This window comes from Gymnodraco acuticeps, unplaced genomic scaffold (assembly GCF_902827175.1).
Source record: "Gymnodraco acuticeps unplaced genomic scaffold, fGymAcu1.1, whole genome shotgun sequence".
In the NCBI taxonomy this organism is placed as follows: Eukaryota; Metazoa; Chordata; class Actinopteri; order Perciformes; family Bathydraconidae; genus Gymnodraco; species Gymnodraco acuticeps.
Window position 1 is genome coordinate 638,081 of NW_022989876.1, and position 21,955 is coordinate 660,035.

Genomic DNA, 21,955 nt, shown 5'->3' on the forward strand with positions numbered 1-21,955 from the left:
AGCCATGACTGGGGGAAGGATTGAGCACTGAGAGGAACCAACCTGCAGCCGAGTGTGTGTGTGTGTGTGCGTGTGTGTGTGTTTGTGTGTGAGAAGCATCAACCTGCAGCTGAGTGTGTGTGAAGCAGCACTGACAGACACACACGATGCTGCAGAATGGCGCACCGAGTCTCCTGCAGTGTTTGTGTGCAGGATTAGCCGCTACTTAACTGTGTGTGTGAGAGAGAGAGAGAGAGAGAGAGAGTGAGAGTGAGTATGTGTGTGTGCAGAGCCTCCAGCCGCGTCAGGTGGATGCAGTGATCCAGGTCGCCCCTATGGATCGCGTCCATGGATGATTTCAAACCCGCTTTGGACACCAGTTTGAGTCCCAGGGTGTGTGTCTCCTCAGCGGAAGAGGATGTGTTCCGCTGGCCGGAGGATGGAGGCGGCGCGGTGCCGGACGCGGTGCCGGACGCGGCACCGGGATTCTGGAGGGCCGTGTTCGACTATGAAGCCGCTGCGGAGGACGAGCTCAGCCTGCGGAGGGGCGACCTGGTGGAGGTGCTGTCCAAGGACTCGCTGGTGTCCGGGGATGAGGGCTGGTGGACCGGCATGATCCTGGACCGGGTCGGCATCTTCCCCTCCAACTATGTGAGCCACGGAGACATCCGGGACACCGGGGAGCAGCAGCAGTACCCGGTGCCCCCCCTGCACCGTGAGTCCTATTGTGCTCCATGCTAATGCTACATCACTAAACAGAGTGTGTGAATGTGTGTGTGTGTGCGCGCGTGCGTGTGAGAGATAGAGTGCTGTGTCACGGCGCAGTGAGCTCCTGTTGGCCTACAAACATCCTCACAGCCTCAGCACCATTATTCATCCCTCTGCCTGTCACACACACACAAACACACACACAGGCACCCCGCCTCAAATTACAATGCACCCTGTGCTGCATCCTCAGCAGAAAGAGAAGAGAACTGGACATGCTGATCCCTTGCCTGCAATATTATCATCAGATATTATGTACATGGAAATAGCTTTGTGGCCAATGCATTATCTTGATATGCACGGTGGCCGGTGCAACAACATAGAGCTAAATAAATGTCTAGTGGAGCTAAATGTGCAGCCTCAGATGGAGACAGTAAGCAGAACATTTAAAGGATCCTCTGCAGCTGCAACAACCCAAATCTAATATCAGTGTAAAAGCAAAGACATGATAATAAATCTTGTATTTTAAGGCAGCACGACCCACATCCGCGCTGCTTGTTTGGGTGGAGGACAGCTGTCTTTGTTAGCTTTCATCTCCTCAGCAGCAGCTGGCCTACTTTCACATCATCCACCTGAAATATTCATCAAGGTCAGTCTGCTGAGGAGGCTGCTAGCAGAGAATGAGCAGACTCAAAGGCTGCTGGTCATCTCTCACAGGAAAGGGTCATCATCATTTCTTCCTCCAACATTAGTCAGATTTTTGGACAGATGCTCACTAGTTTCATCACTTCCTGTATTTGGGGCATCAGGGTGCATGGCTCAGTGAAAGCATGCTTCCACTCAGTGACCTGGTTTTAACGTCCTTGTTAGCATGCTGTTGATGACGGGCTGGCTGACTTTAACCCTTCATGTCCTTGGAAGGATGTCTGCAAAAAATGTTAATGTTGTGTCAAGAGATTTAGAGATGAGATAAATCTTTATTGATCCCATGGGAAATGTCATGTGAGCAGCAATAAGAGTGAAACACTGTATATATTAAATTAACATTAGAATTGGGTATACAAATACAAACAGATATGATGAATTTTTTGAATAAGATTTTTCTACATATTTTTGAACAAGTGCTAGTCCTATGTAGGTGCATACAGTGCATAAAGTACATAAGGTTATAGGTGCATACAAAAAAGTATTTCATGTCGGCGTGGCAAAAGCACTTTGTTGTGATTGTTTTAAATGTTATATCATTACAAATGGAGCCGTAACATTAAAAAAACACTTTCATCAGTTGAAACCATGGTTGAAACACGCTGCAGTTTCAGAAATGATGCAAATTAAGTAACACAAGTGTGCCAAAACACATGCAGATGAAGAAGACACATCTTCACAAACCTGCGCACAACTAAAAGCTGCATAAACCAAACGCTGCAAGAAGCTCAAAACACAAGGGAGATCAGGGGATTATAACGCTGGACAACTGTCTCTGTTGCAGAGTTATTCTGTCTCATAACTGTAAGTGTTTGTCATTATATCTGAAATGACTAGGTTAGCTTCGTTAGCTAGCTAGCTTACAGCAGATCTGCAGTAGTAACATCAGAAGGAGTCATGTGATCACATTATTAAAATAAACCGATAAAACACTTTAGGTAAGTTTCCAACAACAGAGACAGTTGTCCAGCTTTATAATCCTGAATGTCACCAAGCGCTGCGGTCCCAGCTGTGTGCGTCACTCTTTAGTGTCCCCTGGTCTCCCAGCTGTGTGCGTCACTCTTTAGTGTCCCCTGGTCTCCCAGCTGTGTGCGTCACTCTTTAGTGTCCCCTGGTCTCCCAGCTGTGTGCGTCACTCTTTAGTGTCCCCTGGTCTCCCAGCTGTGTGCGTCACTCTTTCGTGTCCCCTGGTCTCCCAGCTGTGTGCGTCACTCTTTAGTGTCCCCTGGTCTCCTAGCTGTGTGCGTCACTCTTTAGTGTCCCCTGGTCTCCCAGCTGTGTGCGTCACTCTTTCGTGTCCCCTGGTCTCCCAGCTGTGTGCGTCACTCTTTAGTGTCCCCTGGTCTCCTAGCTGTGTGCGTCACTTTTTAGTGTCCCCTGGTCTCCCAGCTGTGTGCGTCACTCTTTAGTGTCCCCTGGTCTCCCAGCTGTGTGCATCACTCTTTAGTGTCCCCTGGTCTCCCAGCTGTGTGCGTCACTCTTTAGTGTCCCCTGGTCTCCTAGCTGTGTGCGTCACTCTTTAGTGTCCCCTGGTCTCCCAGCTGTGTGCGTCACTCTTTAGTGTCCCCTGGTCTCCCAGCTGTGTGCGTCACTTTTTAGTGTCCCTTGGTTTCCGTTGTGTTTTGAGCTTCTTGCAAAGTTGTGTGTTTGTATTATTGGTCGTAACAATGCAGTTAGTTAAGAAAGTATAAAAGTCTACTAAAATATTAATAAAAATGTAGATATATAAGATTTAAAAACAAACAAAATACAAAACTCATGTTGGGTCAGCCTCTCTAAATCTCATCCTTTTCCTCTCCTCCTCCCTCCTCAGTGCTGGAGATAGATTTCTCGGAGCTGACCCTGGAGGAAATCATTGGGGTGGGGGGCTTTGGGAAGGTGTACCGGGCGGTATGGCAGGGGTCGGAGGTCGCAGTGAAGGCGGCGCGGCGGGACCCTGACGAGGACCCGGATCAGACCCTGGAGAGCGTCCGGCAGGAGGCCAAGCTGTTCGCCATGCTGAACCACCCCAACGTCATGGGGCTGCTGGGGGTCTGTCTGCTGGAGCCCAACCTGTGTCTGGTGATGGAGCTCGCCCGGGGGGGGCCCCTCAACCGCGCCTTGGCTGGGAAACGCATCCCGCCCTGCACCCTGGTGGACTGGGCGGTGCAGATCGCCCGCGGCATCCTCTACCTGCACAGCCAGGCCATCGTGCCCATCATCCACCGGGACCTCAAGTCCAGCAACAGTAAGAAATAATCTGCACCACGTTCAGAAACATCTGCATCATTATCCCTGCTGCTGACCAAACTTCTCAATCTGCCACATTTGTTATTGTTATTTTGTCTGTCAGGCTTCATTACTTTTGAATATAGTATACCCCCCCCCCCCCCCCCCATGGTCTCTGCTGTGATGAGCAGAGATACCACCCACAGTCACACAGAGAGCAGAGAGCAGTCTGCAGCGTGTCTCTACTGCAGTAGTAATCTAGCATTTTACCGACCGGATCCCCTAAATCCCAAACCCATTACTGAGGATTTACCCCGCGCTCTGACACGGCCTCCTTCCTATTGGACGCTCAGACGGCACACGGGCAGCTGCTGGCCTCTCATTGGTCGGTTCTCTGGTGATCAGCGCAGACGCTTCACTTCCTATTGGCTGCGATCAAATGTTAAATCAGTGCCGTCCAGGGCCCTTTCTCAGTTCTCTAACTCCCCTCCTCGACTCCTAGCCTCGAGACTTAGTCCCGCCCACAGGAGATGCGAACGGAGGAGTCGAGGAGGGGAACCGAGGAGAGAGGAGGGGAAGCAGCAGGCGGTTAGAGAAATGAGAACTCCTCTCCTCTGAGCGGTCATTTTAAAGAGACGTCCATTAATGATGACAGGAGGCACAGCAGCTGTCTGAAGGACAGATGTGTTCATGACCACTTATATATTTACTTTGATTCATTCACAGTGCGGTATAATGAGACAATAACAGGCTACAGATGCGGACACACACACACACACATATATATATATATATATATATATATATAAATATATATACCATTTCAGAATCAAACAGAGCACTCTCATAATAACGTAACACTATCAGAGACTGGATATATCCCCCCCCCCCTCTCTGGTCGCTACAATGAGGGAAATAAATTACGGGCCAAAAGTTTTATTTACAAGTATTAAAAGTAAGCAGAGGACACCAAACCAACTGAGACCTGTCTGTCCGCTGCATCTACGCACTGTACCACACACACACCTACACACTGTACCACACACACCTACAGCTCCTAAAGCATATTATCAGGCTTCAGCCGTTGTGTATTTTATTATGTGAAGCACTAAATGGTTTTAGAAAAATATGGACTCTTTGTTTGTAGATATCTACTAAACTACAGCAAATAAAGAGAGTAGGCCAGTTCTACTGAGTGATATTATACACACTGCTCTGCTTTCTGCACGGACCTCACAGCTGTTCTCTCTGGAAACATCACGTCGCGATGAAAGCAGTTAATAAAATAATATCCAGGGGATGCATGCATAGCTGTCATTGGCTGAGATAAGTCCGGCCGTGTGTCACGACGCTTTGAAACATCTCTGTTCCCGGAAATGCATCCACGAAGGAGCCGTGGAGGACCCATCAGTGTATCCTCGGTTAGAGCTCCTCCAGAGAGCATCCTCGACGCTCGATCCTCGGTCCTCGAAGTGCATTGAGAGAAATGAGATGTCCTTCAACATGGCGCGCTAAAATTAATTTCCGGGTCACTACCGGAGGACCGAGGAGTCGAGGAGGGGGATTTGATGAAATGAGAAAGGGCCCAGGACTCTCAGAGGAAACACAGTGCAGCCTGTTTACACTTTCACTTTTATTTTCAATCCATACAAGTGTGTAATCCAGAGTTTCTCTTTTCTTTTTTTTTGGCTATGAGAAGAAGTTTAGGCTCTAAGAAGTAAATACAAACTTCTTGGCAATTTATGTGATTTATATAAAATGAGGTCAAACTTTAGTTTTTCTGGATTTTTTTTTTACATTAAATGGAATGAAATTAAAGTAGATATTCTAAATTTGACCCAATTTCTTAGTAAAACATTTATATATTTACAAAAATGCAAAACAAATTGAATACTTTTAGTACATTAAGTAATACAATAACAGTGTTTCCCCTATGTTTACTGCTTTGGGGGGGGGGTGCCAATGATGGCGAGCCGTGCGGGGTTCAAAACCGCGGTACCTGCTCATCACCAGTGAGCTATTTTTAGAATGTGCACGCGACGTTCGTGGTCGGCTTGAGGTTAACAAATAATAATAAACGAATTTGAAAATGGGGGGGGGACACAAACGGGATTTTGAACATGTGGAAATTACGCCCAGGATTTACATGACCAACAGCAGAGCTCGGGGCTATAATGCAGATTTGTTGTACTTTTTTCACTTTGTTGTTCTCCTCCTTTCCTCCTTTCTTGCCTCTGACTGGGAGTGTCGGAGCGGAGGAGAGAATGTGAATGTGCAAAGCAATGCAGTGAACACTGAAACATGCACATACATTAGATAAATAACATAAGCGTTTAGTTTATTTAATAAAAGAGAACATGTTCAATGCAAAAAGTGACCATAGATAGATTACTTCAGTTGCGATTTTGCGCTATATATATATATATATATATATAAATATAAACCTTGAATTTCAGGGGGGGACAATGGTAGGGGAAAAACTGAATAATATTAAAATGATTAGCTATAATAGGGAGTTTTAATAGCTTGCCACAGCCATAGCTCAGTTAAAATAAAGCACAGCTATTGTGCAATACATTTGTATTGCATGTATATTTTTTATTTGTAAAAATGTCAGTTAAAGCTTAAAAGAATAAAGATATTTTTGTTATCTAAACGTTTGACCTCTTTCTTTTACAATTTTGGAATCGAAACGGGGAATCGATAAGAACCGGAATCGATAAGCAGAATCGGAATCGGAATCGATACATTTAAAACGATACCCAAAAGTTATTTCAAGTATAATCATTTCAATTGTCAACTTGTTCGAAGTGGGGTTCAAAGCACATAGTGGAGAAAGTCTAAAGTTGAATGAGTGATTTCAGAAGTGGCTCCACCCTGTGAATCATCACTGTGGTGATGGAGTGGCTATTATGACGTGCGGTCTCTAAAAAAATACTCGAGATTGCTTTCTTTCATCTCTGCAACTGTATTTCCTTAAAGAAGACTGATGTTCATATTAGTATTTAGTGTCTCTACTGGGACATGTCTCCATGCTTTAGTGTTCAGAAAGCTCTTCTCCGGAGGGGACACAGGGATTTTAGCCTTTGCAGACCATTTACATGCACTAAACATTATAGAACATTACAGGAAAGGGAAAACCCCCAAAATAGATCAGGGCCCTTTTTAAGTGCTGCACAAATAATCACCATTTAATTGAATTCCCAAATAAAGACTAGTGCAATATTCAAATTGCAGGAAGGCAAGGCAATTTTATTTATATAGCACTTTTCAGCACGTGGCGATTCAAAGTGCTTTACAAAATAAAAACAAAAGACATTTAAGAACAGATACAGCATAAATAAATTATTAAATGGCATTTAAAAACAGATAAGATAATGAAATTAAATAAATAAATAAACACAGTAGGTACAGAATACATGAATAAAAGGCATACTGTAGTGTGAGCATGAGCAGCTCAATGAAAAGCAGCGGCAAATAGATGCGTTTTTATTCGGGATTTAAAAATAGGAAGTGTTTCGGCGGACGTGCACGATTTAGGAAGTTTGTTCCAGATTGTTGGGGCATAATAACTAAAAGCTGCTTTTCCATGTTTAGTGGTTTTTCTCAGAACAGAGAGCAGACCTGAGACTCCTGGATGCTTCATAGTGATGGAGGAGGTCGTCTATATACCTCGCTCCTAAGCCATTTAGAGATTTAAAAACTAGCAGTAGTATTTTAAAATCAATTCTTTGGCAGACTGGAAGCCAGTGTAATGATCTCAGAACCGGACTGATGTGATCCACTTTTCTAGTGTCAGTGAGGACTCGAGCAGCAGCGTTCTGATAGATGTGTTAGTGAGACCTGTGAAGACACTATTGCAGTAGTCGAGTCTACTGAAGGTAAAAGCATGGACAAGTTTTTCTAAGTCCTGTTGCGACATTAGTTTTTTAATCCTTGATATATTCTTGAGGTGATAATATGCTGACCTAATGACTGTTGTAAACCCTGGCTTGTTATTGTTTGTTCCTTCCTGTGCTGTCTCTCACACAACATGCCACTTTAACAGCTGCTTCTCTAAATTGACTAGTGTGCATTTCACTGAGTGCACAGATTACCCCCCCCCCTCACATCCTCAGGGGGAATCAGCTGTGTTTGTCTCATGTTGCTGCTCAGGAGCAGGCTTTCCTCTGGCCACATGTCTTAGCTTCTTTGGACAGAGTGTCTGCAGCAGATGAAGGAGCGCTTTATGTTCACCGCAGCCTGCAGACACTCCCTCCTCTGCAGCAGAGGTTCGGTGCTGTGGTTAGGTGGAGCACGGTGGAGGTTACAAGTATTGTAAAATGTTGAGGTACTTTAAAGACCCTATTATTATCCCTCTATTGGACTCCTTTGTTTACTTCTGGAACATAGTGACGTCACGATGAAACACTTGCACTTCTATTGGCTTGGCTAATGCTCCAACACATTGTACGTGATAGGCTACAATGTCCCATCTCTAAGCAGTTGACCAATCACGACAGAGCCGGCCAGCTAACCAATCAGAGCAGATTGGGCTCTGGTTTCAGACAGAGGGTGAAAAGAGGACTCTTTAAAGTAGAGACACTACATACTGATATACACCTGAACATCAGCAGGAGAGGACTCTTTAAAGTAGAGACACTACATACTGATATACACCTGAACATCAGCAGGAGAGGACTCTTTAAAGTAGAGACACTACATACTGATATACACCTGAACATCAGCAGGAGAGGACTCTTTAAAGTAGAGACACTACATACTGATATACACCTGAACATCAGCAGGAGAGGACTCTTTAAAGTAGAGACACTACACACTGATATACACCTGAACATCAGCAGGAGAGGACTCTTTAAAGTAGAGACACTACATACTGATATACACCTGAACATCATCAGGAGAGGACTCTTTAAAGTAGAAACACTACATACTGATATACACCTGAACATCAGCAGGAGAGGACTCTTTAAAGTAGAGACACTACATACTGATATACACCTGAACATCATCAGGAGAGGACTCTTTAAAGTAGAAACACTACATACTGATATACGCCTGAACATCAGCAGGAGAGGACTCTTTAAAGTAGAAACACTACACACTGATATACACCTGAACATCAGCAGGAGAGGACTCTTTAAAGTAGAGACACTACATACTGATATACACCTGAACATCAGCAGGAGAGGACTCTTTAAAGTAGAGACACTACATACTGATATACACCTGAACATCAGCAGGAGAGGACTCTTTAAAGTAGAGACACTACATACTGATATACACCTGAACATCAGCAGGAGAGGACTCTTTAAAGTAGAGACACTACATACTGATATACACCTGAACATCAGCAGGAGAGGACTCTTTAAAGTAGAGACACTACATACTGATATACACCTGAACATCAGCAGGAGAGGACTCTTTAAAGTAGAGATACTACATACTGATATCAACCTGAACATCAGCAGGAGAGGACTCTTTAAAGTAGAGACACTACATACTGATATACACCTGAACATCAGCAGGAGAGGACTCTTTAAAGTAGAGACACTACATACTGATATACACCTGAACATCAGCAGGAGAGGACTCTTTAAGTATAACAGTATTTTTACAATGTCGTATCTGTACTTTTACTTCAAATCTGAGTACATATTCCACCACTGCCTGTTGTACAAATCTGCTGTCTCTGTTTCCTCACTGTTTCTCTTCTTCTCTGCTTTTATCTTCCCATCCTTTCATCATCGCCTCCCACCAACCCCACCCTGTTTTCTGCTTCCACACTTTATTGTTTTTCACATGCATTGTGTTTGATTCATCTGGTTTTATCCTCCTCCTCCTGCTGCATCACAATCCTTGCGATGATCTCCCTAAAACCCTAAATCTTACCTGAAAATCTGCACATATCCCCCCCCCTCATAACCTCCAACCGAATCCCTTCATCACCCCCTCCTCCACCTCCTCCCCCTCCTCTCCAGTCCTGATCCTGGAGAGGGTGGAGATGGAGGATCTGAGCAACAAGACCCTGAAGATCACGGACTTCGGTTTGGCTCGGGAGTGGCACCGCACCACCAAGATGAGCGCCGCCGGCACCTACGCCTGGATGGCCCCCGAGGTCATCCGCTCCTCCACCTTCTCCAAGGGCAGCGACGTGTGGAGGTGGGCAGAGGAGGTGGAGGAGGAGGAGGAGGAGACTGGAAGAGCCAAACAGGAAGCAGTTTAATCTCCGTGCACGAGAACAAAATCAGTTCTCAGTACATGATTTATTGATAAAACGGAGACTAGCACACGGGAAGAGAAGCGTTATGAGATGGATACTAGACTCGAACAAGCTCGAGAGTACATGTAGCTATAAATACTATATAAAAAATACATTATGTGCTTGTGCAGCTGGAAAGATCACTCTCTTCGTATGTTATTTAAAAGATTTAACTCAACTTTTGGAAACGCTTTGTTAAAGTTTACAGGGATAAGAAAATATATTAGTACCCAGAAAAATATGCACATTACAGTAAATGTATTTGTGTGGAAGTGAAAAAAAAGTACCCTTATTTGAGTCTCCAAAAAGTCATGGTCCCTCCTCTGCCACTCACCCATTTGATAAATATAAGAAATCTATAACTTTCTTATTCCAATACTTATTCCTGCGTTATACATATACTCACTTGGTCTGTCTGCACTGCATCTTTTTTCGACCTTTTCTGTCTCCTTTTGGTATTTACTTTGCATTTACATATGCCATTTACTCCCTCTGACATTTATTCAAACGGCGTGCTCTGCTGTAAACTCACTGTTATCTCCAGAACCAGTTTTCATGCCTTTTTTAAGATGTGTTTACACTTACACCAAGCCTCTAAAGCACGGGTGTCAAACTCAAATACACAGTCGGAACAAAAATGGGTACTAGTCGAGGGCCGGACTGGTTCAATGTTTATTGCAGAAGTTATTGAAATGAACTTATTGCACATATTAAACCTGGAACTAACAAAGCTTAAATTATTGCCTATAAAAACAACATTAAATAATCCGCTGCATTCATTTCTTATGGCTCTATCTGCAGCTTTTCCAGAGTCATTTCTTATGAGTACATTTTCCCACAGGCCAACAACAGCTTCAACAAAACTATTCCCCTCAGAGAACAAACCAAACATGCCCTGTTGTCCTGAGAGAGAAAGTGCAGAAGGAAACATCCATTGAACTCAGTGTGCTGCTCTGTGATGCTAGTTCAGATACTTGGCATCTCATCTTGGGTGCAAGGTCATCAATGTTTGGGCTCAGGCTCTGAGCGGAGGAGACCCTCAGGATGGAGTGAAGGTGTGCGTGCAATATACCGGCGGGCCAGATCTAATAGTAATTAGAAATGATCCTGCGGGCCGACATTAAATCCACCAAGGGCCTGATTTGGCCCCCGGGCCTTGAGTTTGACACATGTGCTCTAAACTTAGGAGGATACTGCAGTTTTTAAAAACCAACAGGGAGCACATTTTGTGTTGTGTATTAATGCTTATTCTCTGATGTATTCACCATCTATTTGTGTTTATTTTCTTACGATGCAGTTACGGCGTGTTGTTGTGGGAGCTGCTGACGGGAGAAGTTCCTTTCCGGGGGATCGATGGTCTGGCGGTGGCGTACGGAGTCGCCATGAACAAGCTGGCTCTGCCCGTTCCCCTGACCTGTCCGGAGCCTTTTGCACGACTGATGGAGGGTAAAATAACTCCTTTACTTCCTGCTCAAAGACAGTCATCCTCCTAATTAGACGGAAATAATACAGGTTGTGCAGAATAGTTTGGAACTTTAAGACTTTACTCATAATGTGGACATTTTAACTGGTTTTTTTGTGACCAACTTTTTATTGTTTTTTGTTTTGTTTTTTTGCCCTCACAAAGGGACTTATATACACAGATACAAATTAAATAGACAATAGAAAAAGAAAAGACAAAGAAAGAATATAGGGAATCCCTTTCCCATGCCACCCCGTCCCTCCCCCTTCCCATCCATCTTGCCATTTCACAGAAAATCCTACCTGATGTTTGTTAGCAATCGTCTGAGTTCATCTATCTATTATATTATTGCAAAACAATTTATCCACATAACATTTTAGCTGTAATTTAACATATAAATGCTTGTGTTGCATGTCTCTTTGTGTGTGTTTAGTGCACGGATAAAGATGGGGCTACACTCATATTATTAGTGCTATACTATTGGGAGAATTAGGTTTCAGTGGTAGCTGTGTAGCATTGCGTCAGACCGGTGTGATCCAAACATTTCCAATAACTGCAGAGCGTTTTAAATTCCAAAGGTCAATATTGATAGCCTATTAAAAAAAAATGTGGGCACTTATCACTCATTTTGAATTTGAATATTTTGTTTTAGGATTAAAAGCTTAATTCAAAAACCTAAATAAAAACCTTTAATTGAGAGAAGCCATAGAAAGGATCATATAAAGATTAATAACCAAGAGCCAGAGGCAAAAACAGGTGTCAGCGCATGTGCCAGAAACATACAATTTAACATTTACTATTAAAAATAGTATAGAAAAGTATTACATGCACCCTTTAAGTTTATTTATTTATTTGTATTATATATACTATTTTGTATGTTCTTTCCACCTATAACTATGTATGTCATTGAGTATGGTATTCCTGTCATGCTATGTTTTTTCTTTATTATTTCTTGTTAGCTGTTCTGTTTGTCTTCTATGTTGAAAAAGGGAAGCGTGATTTCCACACGCAAAGAAGTCTGTACTATTGCTTACACTTATATGCTTCTTCTCAACACAAATATTTGAAACAACAAAAAGTATTACACTGCAGTAGGAACAATGATCATCCCCCTGTTGTTCCACAGAGTGCTGGAGTCCGGACCCTCACTGCCGGCCTCACTTCACACTGATCCTGGACCAGCTGACGGCCATCGAGGAGTCTGGATTCTTCGAGATGCCGGCGGAGTCGTTCCACTCCCTGCAGGACGACTGGAAGCTGGAGATCCAGGAGATGTTCGACGAGCTGAGGACCAAGGAGAAGGTACGGAGGCCCAGTTTATTGACGGACACATGAGATTATCTTTGTATTAGGAGGCCAGGAGATCAATCAATCAAAAAGGAGATCGCAGGGGGTACGCAGGCGCCTGGTCGCCCGCTGGGTGCGTTCTAAAAATAGCGCAAGTCATCGACAAATAAATAAATAACTTTTGTCTTACATGAATACAGAAAATAACAATGTTTCTTTTCAAATATGACTGATAAAAGTGACAGTTCAGAAGGGAGGGGTCTTCTCCTAAAAAAAGACGTGGCTTCCTAAATAAGTAGTGAGTCTATGGTCTTAACATAATTGTTTTACCTGACAACAAGTGTACATTTCAAGTTTAAATGCATTTGTATTGAATGTGAGTTATACAAGTGACTTTCATTTAGGAGCAGTTGGGTTACACACGATAACAAAGGGTTTAATTCACGACAAAATATAGGCGAATTATCACAGATGAGTGAGGGGGTACTTATAGAATGGCGGCGACCAGCTCAAGGGGTACACGAGACAAAAAAGGTTGCGAACCACTGCCTCACAGGTTCACTCGAAAAATATCACTCGTCACCGGCTTCAGTTTCAACCTCAGGATCCATGTATTTGTGATCCTCTCCAGAATGGAAGTAGTCATCACATACAGAGCATCAACTAGTTCCTGAACAGTGTCCTTCACATGCTGATATCCAAGAGAGGGAGTTACACAGTCACAAGATGGAGGAATAGAAAGCAGTATTCAATGTTTACTTCAGATTAGCTCCACGTCAGAAATGAGCATCCTTGATGTCTATCTCCATAGAGGCTGAATCATCATGTTAATCACATAGCTATCATATGCCTCAAACAGTCCTGATGCTCTTCTAGGTAATCACACATCCTGTCATGTTCACAGCTACAGTTGGGATACCTTTGTTATCATGTTACTCTGATATTGGAAGAGTACATTCAGTATCTTCCCAACACTGTCTGTTATTTCAGGAGCTGCGGTCGTGGGAGGAGGAGCTGACGCAGGCGGCGCTGCAGCAGAAGAACCAGCAGGAGGAGCTGAGGAGGCGCGAGCAGGAGCTGGCGGAGCGGGAGATCCACATCCTGGAGCGGGAGCTGAACATCATCATCCACCAGCTGTACCAGGAGAAACCTCACGTGGAGAGCCGGCAGGGAAAGTTCAGACGCAACCGGCTGAAGCTGAAGGACGGGAACCGCATCAGCCTGCCCTCAGGTAACGGGGACAAAAACTGTAACCAGCGGGGTGTGCATGTTATTACATGTAGTCTAGATTTGGTATTGTGATGTTGTTTGTGTGTGGGTGACTTTGTTGGATTCATACCTTTAGACTTAAAGCTCATATCTCTGACTTAAAGTGAACATTTTGCTCTCTAAATGTTATCATTTGTATTTTAAAATGTTGATTATTACAAAGTTAAATGTTGACTTATACAGGGTGTCCGTGGGGTCTTAAAAAATAGTATTTTTTCAATGTTGATTCAGATTTCCAGCACAAGATCACGGTGCAGGCGTCTCCGTCTCATGACCAACGGAGGAGTTTACTGAGCAGCAGCTCCAGTCCCCCCAGCAGCCCCCCCCTGCTGCCGCGCCTCAGAGCCATCCAGCGTGAGCATCAACAAATTACATTTACAATTAGATTTCATTAAAGGTCACCTATTATGCAAAATCCACTTTTTCACGTCTCTTCAACATCAACATGTGTCCCCTCTTCTTCATGTCTCTTCTACATCAACATGTGTCCCCTCTTCTTCATGTCTCTTCTACATCAACATGTGTCCCCTCTTCTTCATGTCTCTTCTACATCAACATGTGTCCCCTCTTCTCCATGTCTCTTCTACATCAACATGTGTCCCCTCTTCTTCATGTCTCTCCTACATCAACATGTGTCCCCTCTTCTTCATGTCTCTTCTATATCAACATGTGTCCTCTCTTCTTCATGTCTCTTCTACATCAACATGTGTCCCCTCTTCTTCATGATCTCTTCTACATCAACATGTGTCCCCTCTTCTTCATGTCTCTTCTACATCAACATGTGTCCCCTCTTCTTCATGTCTCTTCTACATCAACATGTGTCCCCTCTTCTTCATGTCTCTTCTACATCAACATGTGTCCCCTCTTCTTCATGTCTCTTCTACATCAACATGTGTCCCCTCTTCTTCATGTCTCTCTACATCAACATGTGTCCCTCTTCTTCATAGTCTCTTCTACATCACATGTGTCCCCTCTTCTTCATGTCTCTTCTACATCAACATGTGTCCCCTCTTCTTCATGTCTCTTCTACATCAACATGTGTCCCCTCTTCTTCATGTCTCTTCTACATTAACATGTGTCCCCTCTTCTTCATGTCTCTTCTACATCAACATGTGTCCCCTCTTCTTCATGTCTCTTCCACATTCAACATGTGTCCCCTCTTCTCCATGTCTCTTCTACATCAACATGTGTCCCCTCTGTGGAAAGAGACTCTGAAAGTTTCAGGAACAAAGATTCTCTCTCTTTTTTGATCCATTTATATAAAAACCTGTCTGAAAATGAGCTGATCAGATTTTGGCCACTTTATGATGTCATAAGTGTTGGCTTTTGTAACCATTAGCCAATCAGCTACCAAGGTAACCCCCCCCCCCCTTATCACCTGGATCTCCTCCTAGAGCACCATTGTGTTCTTTGTAACCAAATCTCTCTCAGAGGGGCGTGGGGAGGGGCTCCTTATTTTCATCTAAAGTCACAGACAGAGAATCAGCACTTTGGAAACAGGGCTGAAACAGAGGGGATTATGGGTAATGCTGCAATGATCTGTTTGGTGTTTCAGCCAATCAGAGACATGTTTTGTATATATCTGAGACCTGTATTATACCAGTATAATAGGGGACCTTTTTAAATTGATCATTTTTGCCAGGTGAATATTCGTCTAAATTCAGTTTCATAATGCATGGTTTTTAAATGTGTTTCAGTGACTCCTCGGGAGGGGTACTCGGCCTGGGGTCGCAGTGCAGGGGTCCAGCTGGAGGAAGAGGAGGGAGAGAGGAAGGGCTCCAGGAAGAAGGGCCGGTCCCATAACTGTGGCCCCTACCGGGAGCACAGCGCCGACGCCAGGTGAGCGGACGGAGGAAGAACGATTTTCTTAATTTAGAGCGGGGTCTCTGCAGGTGGTCTGTGAAATGTTTTCAGATCTATTAGTTTAAATCGCCATCCTGTACATTTTGTTAACACGAAGCTGTAATAACTCAAAGAGGATGTCTTAATATATCAATTAGAACATTATTTTAATAATGAGAGTATTTTTATTATGCACTATGAGTAAAAAAACTCTCTTTTTTATGTTTTGTCATTTGTCCTTTTTTCCATTTTAGTTTCATTTTTATAAATCATAATATTCTGTTTTGACTTTATGTCAATTGTTATAATCCAAAATGTTATTGCTTTAACATGACTTGGTATTCATTTACTTAAACTATTATTCCTGGAGGTTATTGGTGTTTTGGGCTACAAAGAAATATGTTAAAAACTTTAAAATACCTTGTTTTCTACCTCTTATTATTTGTGTACAACATACTGCTGCATTTTTATGCATTTCAACAGTTTTTTTTCAAATCTACTTTTTCCAAGATTCCTCAAATTGGTTTTCTTGAAGCCTCATGGATGCTGAGTTTGCATCTTCATGGTTGCTCTTATTTTAAGTCGATGTGGATAGAAGTGTCTGCTAACTGTAATATAGGTCGCTGTGTCTTTTGGGGAGCCTGTTTTTCATTATATCTGACCTAATCCTCTCTCTCCATGTCAGTGTGAAGCCCCCCCACGAGGGCAGCAGGCAGCGGTCCTGCAGCGCCCCAAACCTGCGACGATCCCCCCGACACAGCCCCGCCGTGCCCGGGGTCCCCAGCCTGCTGGAGATGGGTGAGCAGGACCCAGTATCACCTCTTAGTCTGACATACAGAGGGCACACGTGGTAGAACAGACTAAATGCAGAATGGATGAAAACATTGAGAGGAAAGACAGATCCTCCCACACACTGTCTGAGGTCGACCAGAGAATCTCAGATTTGAATGTAAACAAGCTGATCCTGAAAAAGCATCACAAACACTCTCCTGGACGGATGGAGTTTGACTAACACTTCATGTTTGAGAAGTTAAATGATGTTCAAGGCTTTTCCAGTTCGCAACATGAATTATTGCATCTATTCAACTCGGCATCATGAAACACAAATAAGAGACGGATCAATTAATAAAGCAACTCAAATGTCAGGCACATTAATCAAGGAAAAAGAACAGCTGGAAGTGAAATATGTTGACATTTAAATTCTTAATTGCACTAAGAATAAAAAATGAGGAAAGCTGTAGATTGTTTTGCATCTATTGTAATGTTGCAGCTGCACTGAGCGTGTTGGATACAGGCCTACAACAAAGCATAACACGCGTTAAGAAATAAGTTTGACCCAAACTTCCTCCCGTAATTCAGCGGGGATGTTTACCACGGATTATATGGCAGTGAGAAGGCAGAATAATCGGCACAATCTACATGTATTATCAGTCCCTCTTGTAACATGCACACCTGCACTCGCTTTAGATTCAAACAAATAATAAAATAAAAGATGTGGGTCACCACTGTAGGAACAGATATTGCTGCAGTATGAATACTACCACACGAGTATATGTCCTGTTTGGCATACTATACAGAGGGGGGGGTCACGGCGGCTCTCTGAGACAGAAGCTTTTTTCATGCTTTAGCTAAGTGTTGGTCATCACTAATGTTAACATGTTGTTTGTTATCTTGTGTTTTAGAAAATGAAGACAGCTGCTTCACCACTGATCCAGCAGCGGCGGCTCCGGGTCAGTCCTACCTCTGCCTCCCCGTCCAGAAGGAGGGTCTCCCCGCTGCCTCTGAGGGGGAGACAGGGGAGGAGTCCTGCCCCAGCGCCCCCCCTCCCGGAGCCTCCCCTTGCAGGAGGAGCCCTGTGGGGGGGCGGCGCTCCGACCTGGTCCTGCTGGGCTGTGGAGCTCTGCTGGCGGCCGCGGGGCTCGGCTGCAACCTGCTCACTTTATCCCAACCTGAGGAAAACGTAAAGTCCCGCTGGGAGGCATTTTTCCACCGGGCGGGGGGGCATCGGAGGAGCACCAGCCCCCAGACTCACAGACTCTTCCGGAAAGAGAGTCCTCTGAAGGCCCCCACGATCCCCTCTTCTTACACCTTACTGTCTTTATCCTCGGTGTCGGACTGTAACTCCACGCGTTCGCTGCTACGCTCCGACAGCGAGGAGAAGCTGGCCTGCCGCCCCCCCCGCCTCCCCCCTCAATCATCCCCCCCATTATCGGCATCAGCCCCACATCAACCCGCTGGTCAACACACACCTGGAGAGCTTCAAGCGTCACCCCCGCCAGTCGCTGACCCCCACCCACATCCCGTCAGCCCCCAGTGCCTCCCGCAGTCTGAGGAGGACGCCGTCAGACGGAGCCATCAAGAAGAGCTGCCCCCCCCAGAGCCTGGAGCCCCTGCTGGAGAAGACCGCTTTAGAAAACACAGGTGAGGTATCTCTGATTATAAGTAGATGTACACAGATAACGTATCTTTATTTAAATCTACATTAAACATCTTCTGAAAATGTTTTTCTTAAATCAGTCCAGGACATCAGTAATCTAGAGCGGTATGTTAGCATACTTTATTTAGCATATCTTTCACTAATATTTTAGGTTTATTTATTAGGTTAAATAAGTAGTCCTTCTCAACTAGTTTTCTTTCCTATTTCAGGAATCTTCAGAGGTTTTAAAGAAGACTGTCCTGAGGTCCCCCGGCTCCCCGATCCAAATCTGGTTTTCCCCCCAACCCCCCGCCGCCGCTGTGCCCCCGAACGCCCCAAAACTCTAGACTTTGTGGCGCGACCCCGCCCCTCCCCGAGGATCCGCTGCGACGTGTTCTGGGCGGACGGTCGGCCCCGAGGAAACGGACAAAACCTGGGCAACGGAGAGTCCCCCGCCCACACCTCCAGTACAGAAACTCCCCCCACTGTAGAGTTTGGGCGGGACCCCCCCGTGGTGCTGCCCACCCCCCTGGAGGCGCCCCGCAGGAAGGAGAACCTGCTGGACAAGCTGGACGAGGGGCAGTGCCGCGACGGGACGCTGCCTCTCTGCAGGCCCGAGACCGGACGATCCAAAGACTCTCCGTACCGATACAGACCCGGGTACTGGTCCTGAACCAGCCCCGGCTTCAGCTGTCGTTTTTACAACCCAGTTTAAATACAACCACGCCCACTTATGCATAACGAAAGTGTCGGAATCAGAATCCCTTTATTTGTCCCGCAACAGATACATTTGCGTTGTTAAATCAGCAGAATTATAGTGCTGATAGACTTACATCTTGAATAAAAGAGTGGGTCCCAGTTGTTAATAATAAAAAAACACAATAAGTAAAAAACCAAGCAGATAAGTACAGCATGGTAGCTGCGTCAGAGCTCACCTTGAATGTTTTAATCCAGATAATCATGAATCTGACATGGAGCATCTTTTTATAAGTAGATGAAAATAGTGCTTTTTAAATATGACCAAAGCTAGGCTGATCCGAGGTGATGTTAGTTGAGCTTTTTAATATTAATTCACCATGGATTTAAGAAGAATAAACGAGTATAACAACACTTTATCTAACAACATAAGTACAGTATATATTTGACTATATCTACTAGGCTTTTCCAAGATCGCTGTGATGTTTTGTTTTGCAGCTAATGTAATGTAATGTTTTGAAGCATGATTTGCACTGACTGCATAGGGGGATGCTAAAGCTGCTAACGACTGTGAGTCTGCTTAGCTGCAGTCCGTCACTAAATTTAGAATTGATCGGACCACAAAAAATTAGTTAACTAGCGCTATAGCAGCTATCCCCATTTACAGAACGACCCCAAAACAGCAGGTCGAGCTAATGTTTCAAAAAAAACAGGTAACCTAATACCTTCTCTTACTGAGGATGTAGTAGACTACTAGTTTTTTCAAGGATCAGGGGAGGTTCAATCCCCACTGCAGTCATCATGTCGTTGTGTCCTTGGACAAGACACTTCACCCCAAATTGCTCCTGTGGGGATTTGAGTGAATGTAAAAGCGTCTAACAAGTGACATGTCATTTAGTTTTCTATATTCTTCAGTACCACCTCATATCTTCATAACTGTGATCGTCGTTCATATTTTAAAAGTGGTATTTTCCTAAATCACAGAAAAAGTTGCTCTGTCGAAATGTCTGCGTTGTGTGTGTGGAAGTAGCCGTGGTTTAATCTTAACTGGGTTGGAAAAATGACAGACATGCCTGTCCCTTGTTGATGGTGTGGGTGAATGAATACTGACAAAATGAATCTGTTCTAGCTTTAATCCGTGCTTAAAGGAAGAAGACTCACTTTTCCTCCATTAAAAGATATGGCCACTAACTACCTAAATGTGAATATTTACCCTTTGCGACATTTGTTGTTTTGCCATTTTTGATACGAATCCTCAAATGTGGCGTCTAAAAAATGCACAGTTCCACAAAGCTTTACATAACTTTTATTAAACGTCATGCTTTGAGTTGAAGATTGTGCATTTAAAGAAGTGCACTTTCGGAAAGCGTCATGAATGTATGTCTTTTTCCAACTTCAGAAGGAATTAGGTCTCTGATTCTTTCTTTTAATTTGTCAAAACGCATCGTGTTCTTGTCGGTATAATTCACTCTCTTTTGATCGCCTGTACACCGTGATATCCCATTCCTCCAGACTTAAAGGGAGCGTTGTGTTTGTAACTGTATTTAAATGTCCGCCTCATGAATGAATTGTTGATCAAGAAAGAATTGAGGGATGTAAAGTGTGCAAGTTAACGGCTTACAGGTGAAGCAGGCCCTGGTGGCATGTGTGTATTTATTATTTAATGTTATTTAAGTTATTTTTATAATGCATTGTTTTTGCCTTGATTTTTGACACTTGTTATGAATGCCACGTTTGACTTTATATATGTATTTGTCTGTTCCACGCTTTTAAAATAATTTTCAGGTTGTTGTTTTAAACATCTTTCACAAGTAGTTTCGATCCAACTTGAGAATCAAAGCAGGCACGATCAGCTGGGGAATCTACGTTTGGGCATTTCTTTTTAAAGTAAAAATACAAATCATTCCCTTTTTCCAATGTTGGGAAGAAGATAAGGAAAACATTTTCTGGGGGGATATGACCAACGTTTTTTTGTTGAGAATTCTGTTTTCTTTATCAAAATGTCGACTTTTTCTCAAAATGTTTTTTCTTAGAACTCTAAATTCTGCCTTTTTTTTGTTTATCTCTGAATCCTCACTTCAGTCTCTGATTTTCTGATTCTTTTTTTTGTTTTAAAAATATATTCACATGTAGCCTGAACCTCTTCAGTATAGTCTTAATGGTTAGAATTTGGTCGGTTTGGTTGGTTGTTGTCTTAACTGATGATAAACTGATATTTGGGGGGGGGCTTTGGACTCTTAACCTGGCAGAAAACATAATGAAAACGCAGCTTAAAGGTGGGGCAGATTTTTTCCTACACAACTAGCGCACTCGAGCTGGTTTCTCCGAAATTACATACCCCACCTTTAAGTGACTGTAAGAAACTAATTTAAAACTTTAAACACCCAACATTCTCCAGCGTCTCAATTAAGTAAAATGTGCTGCTTTTCTTAATCTTTTCTGAGAGTAAACTGAATGTTTGATTTGCAAAAAACTGCAATTTGGTGACAACAAATTGGGCTTTGGTGAATTGTTAAAGTTTTTAATTACAAGAATGTAATCAATAACTCAAAATATATGTTATTTGCATCCCATATACATCAACACGTTTTTTTAAACTGAGCTAAATGCATGCAGACTGGTCGGTGCACATTGATTATTTAATGTCTCCGCTTTTAATGGCGTTTGTATCGTACCGAGGTTGATTATTAATTTCACTAATGTGTTTTTGGGAGGAAATGCCCGGTTTCGTTCTTCCCATGCACTCTCGGGTCATAAAACACGTTTATTAATCAATTATTTGAAAAAAGAAACACCATCTGACTCTGGTCTTAAGGCCCGTTTCTCTCATTTCATTTTCAAATGTTAAGTGACCAGAGATCTGTCTTGTATAAAACGTGAATGCTTTTCTCTGATGCCTGCAGAATGTGATCGTGCTTTATGATCGTGCTGCTGGTTGAAACACCACTCTTGTCCGACGTTTCCTTAAATGTGTCCGAGATGTTACCACGAATAAGCTGATGGACTGTTGCTGATGGACATCGTTGGGGTTGGGAATGATCCTGTTAGTGACTGACTTGTATTTGCACTGGAACACTGATTTGAGTAAAATCATAGTAAACTATCCAGTTTATTTTTGCAAGAG

The 21,955-nt window shown here is 43.6% G+C and overlaps 1 protein-coding gene across 1 annotated transcript; it reads left to right on the plus strand.

Moving 5' to 3' along the window:
* map3k9 (mitogen-activated protein kinase kinase kinase 9) lies at positions 1-21,955 on the plus strand. Its single transcript, XM_034197850.1, is given in 12 exon segments — positions 1-694; positions 3,203-3,616; positions 9,579-9,759; positions 11,157-11,305; positions 12,448-12,623; positions 13,599-13,839; positions 14,109-14,231; positions 15,575-15,716; positions 16,405-16,517; positions 17,402-17,922; positions 17,924-18,140; positions 18,366-21,955. Coding segments are annotated over 12 exon segments (3,087 nt in total). The 5' UTR covers positions 1-327; the 3' UTR covers positions 18,809-21,955.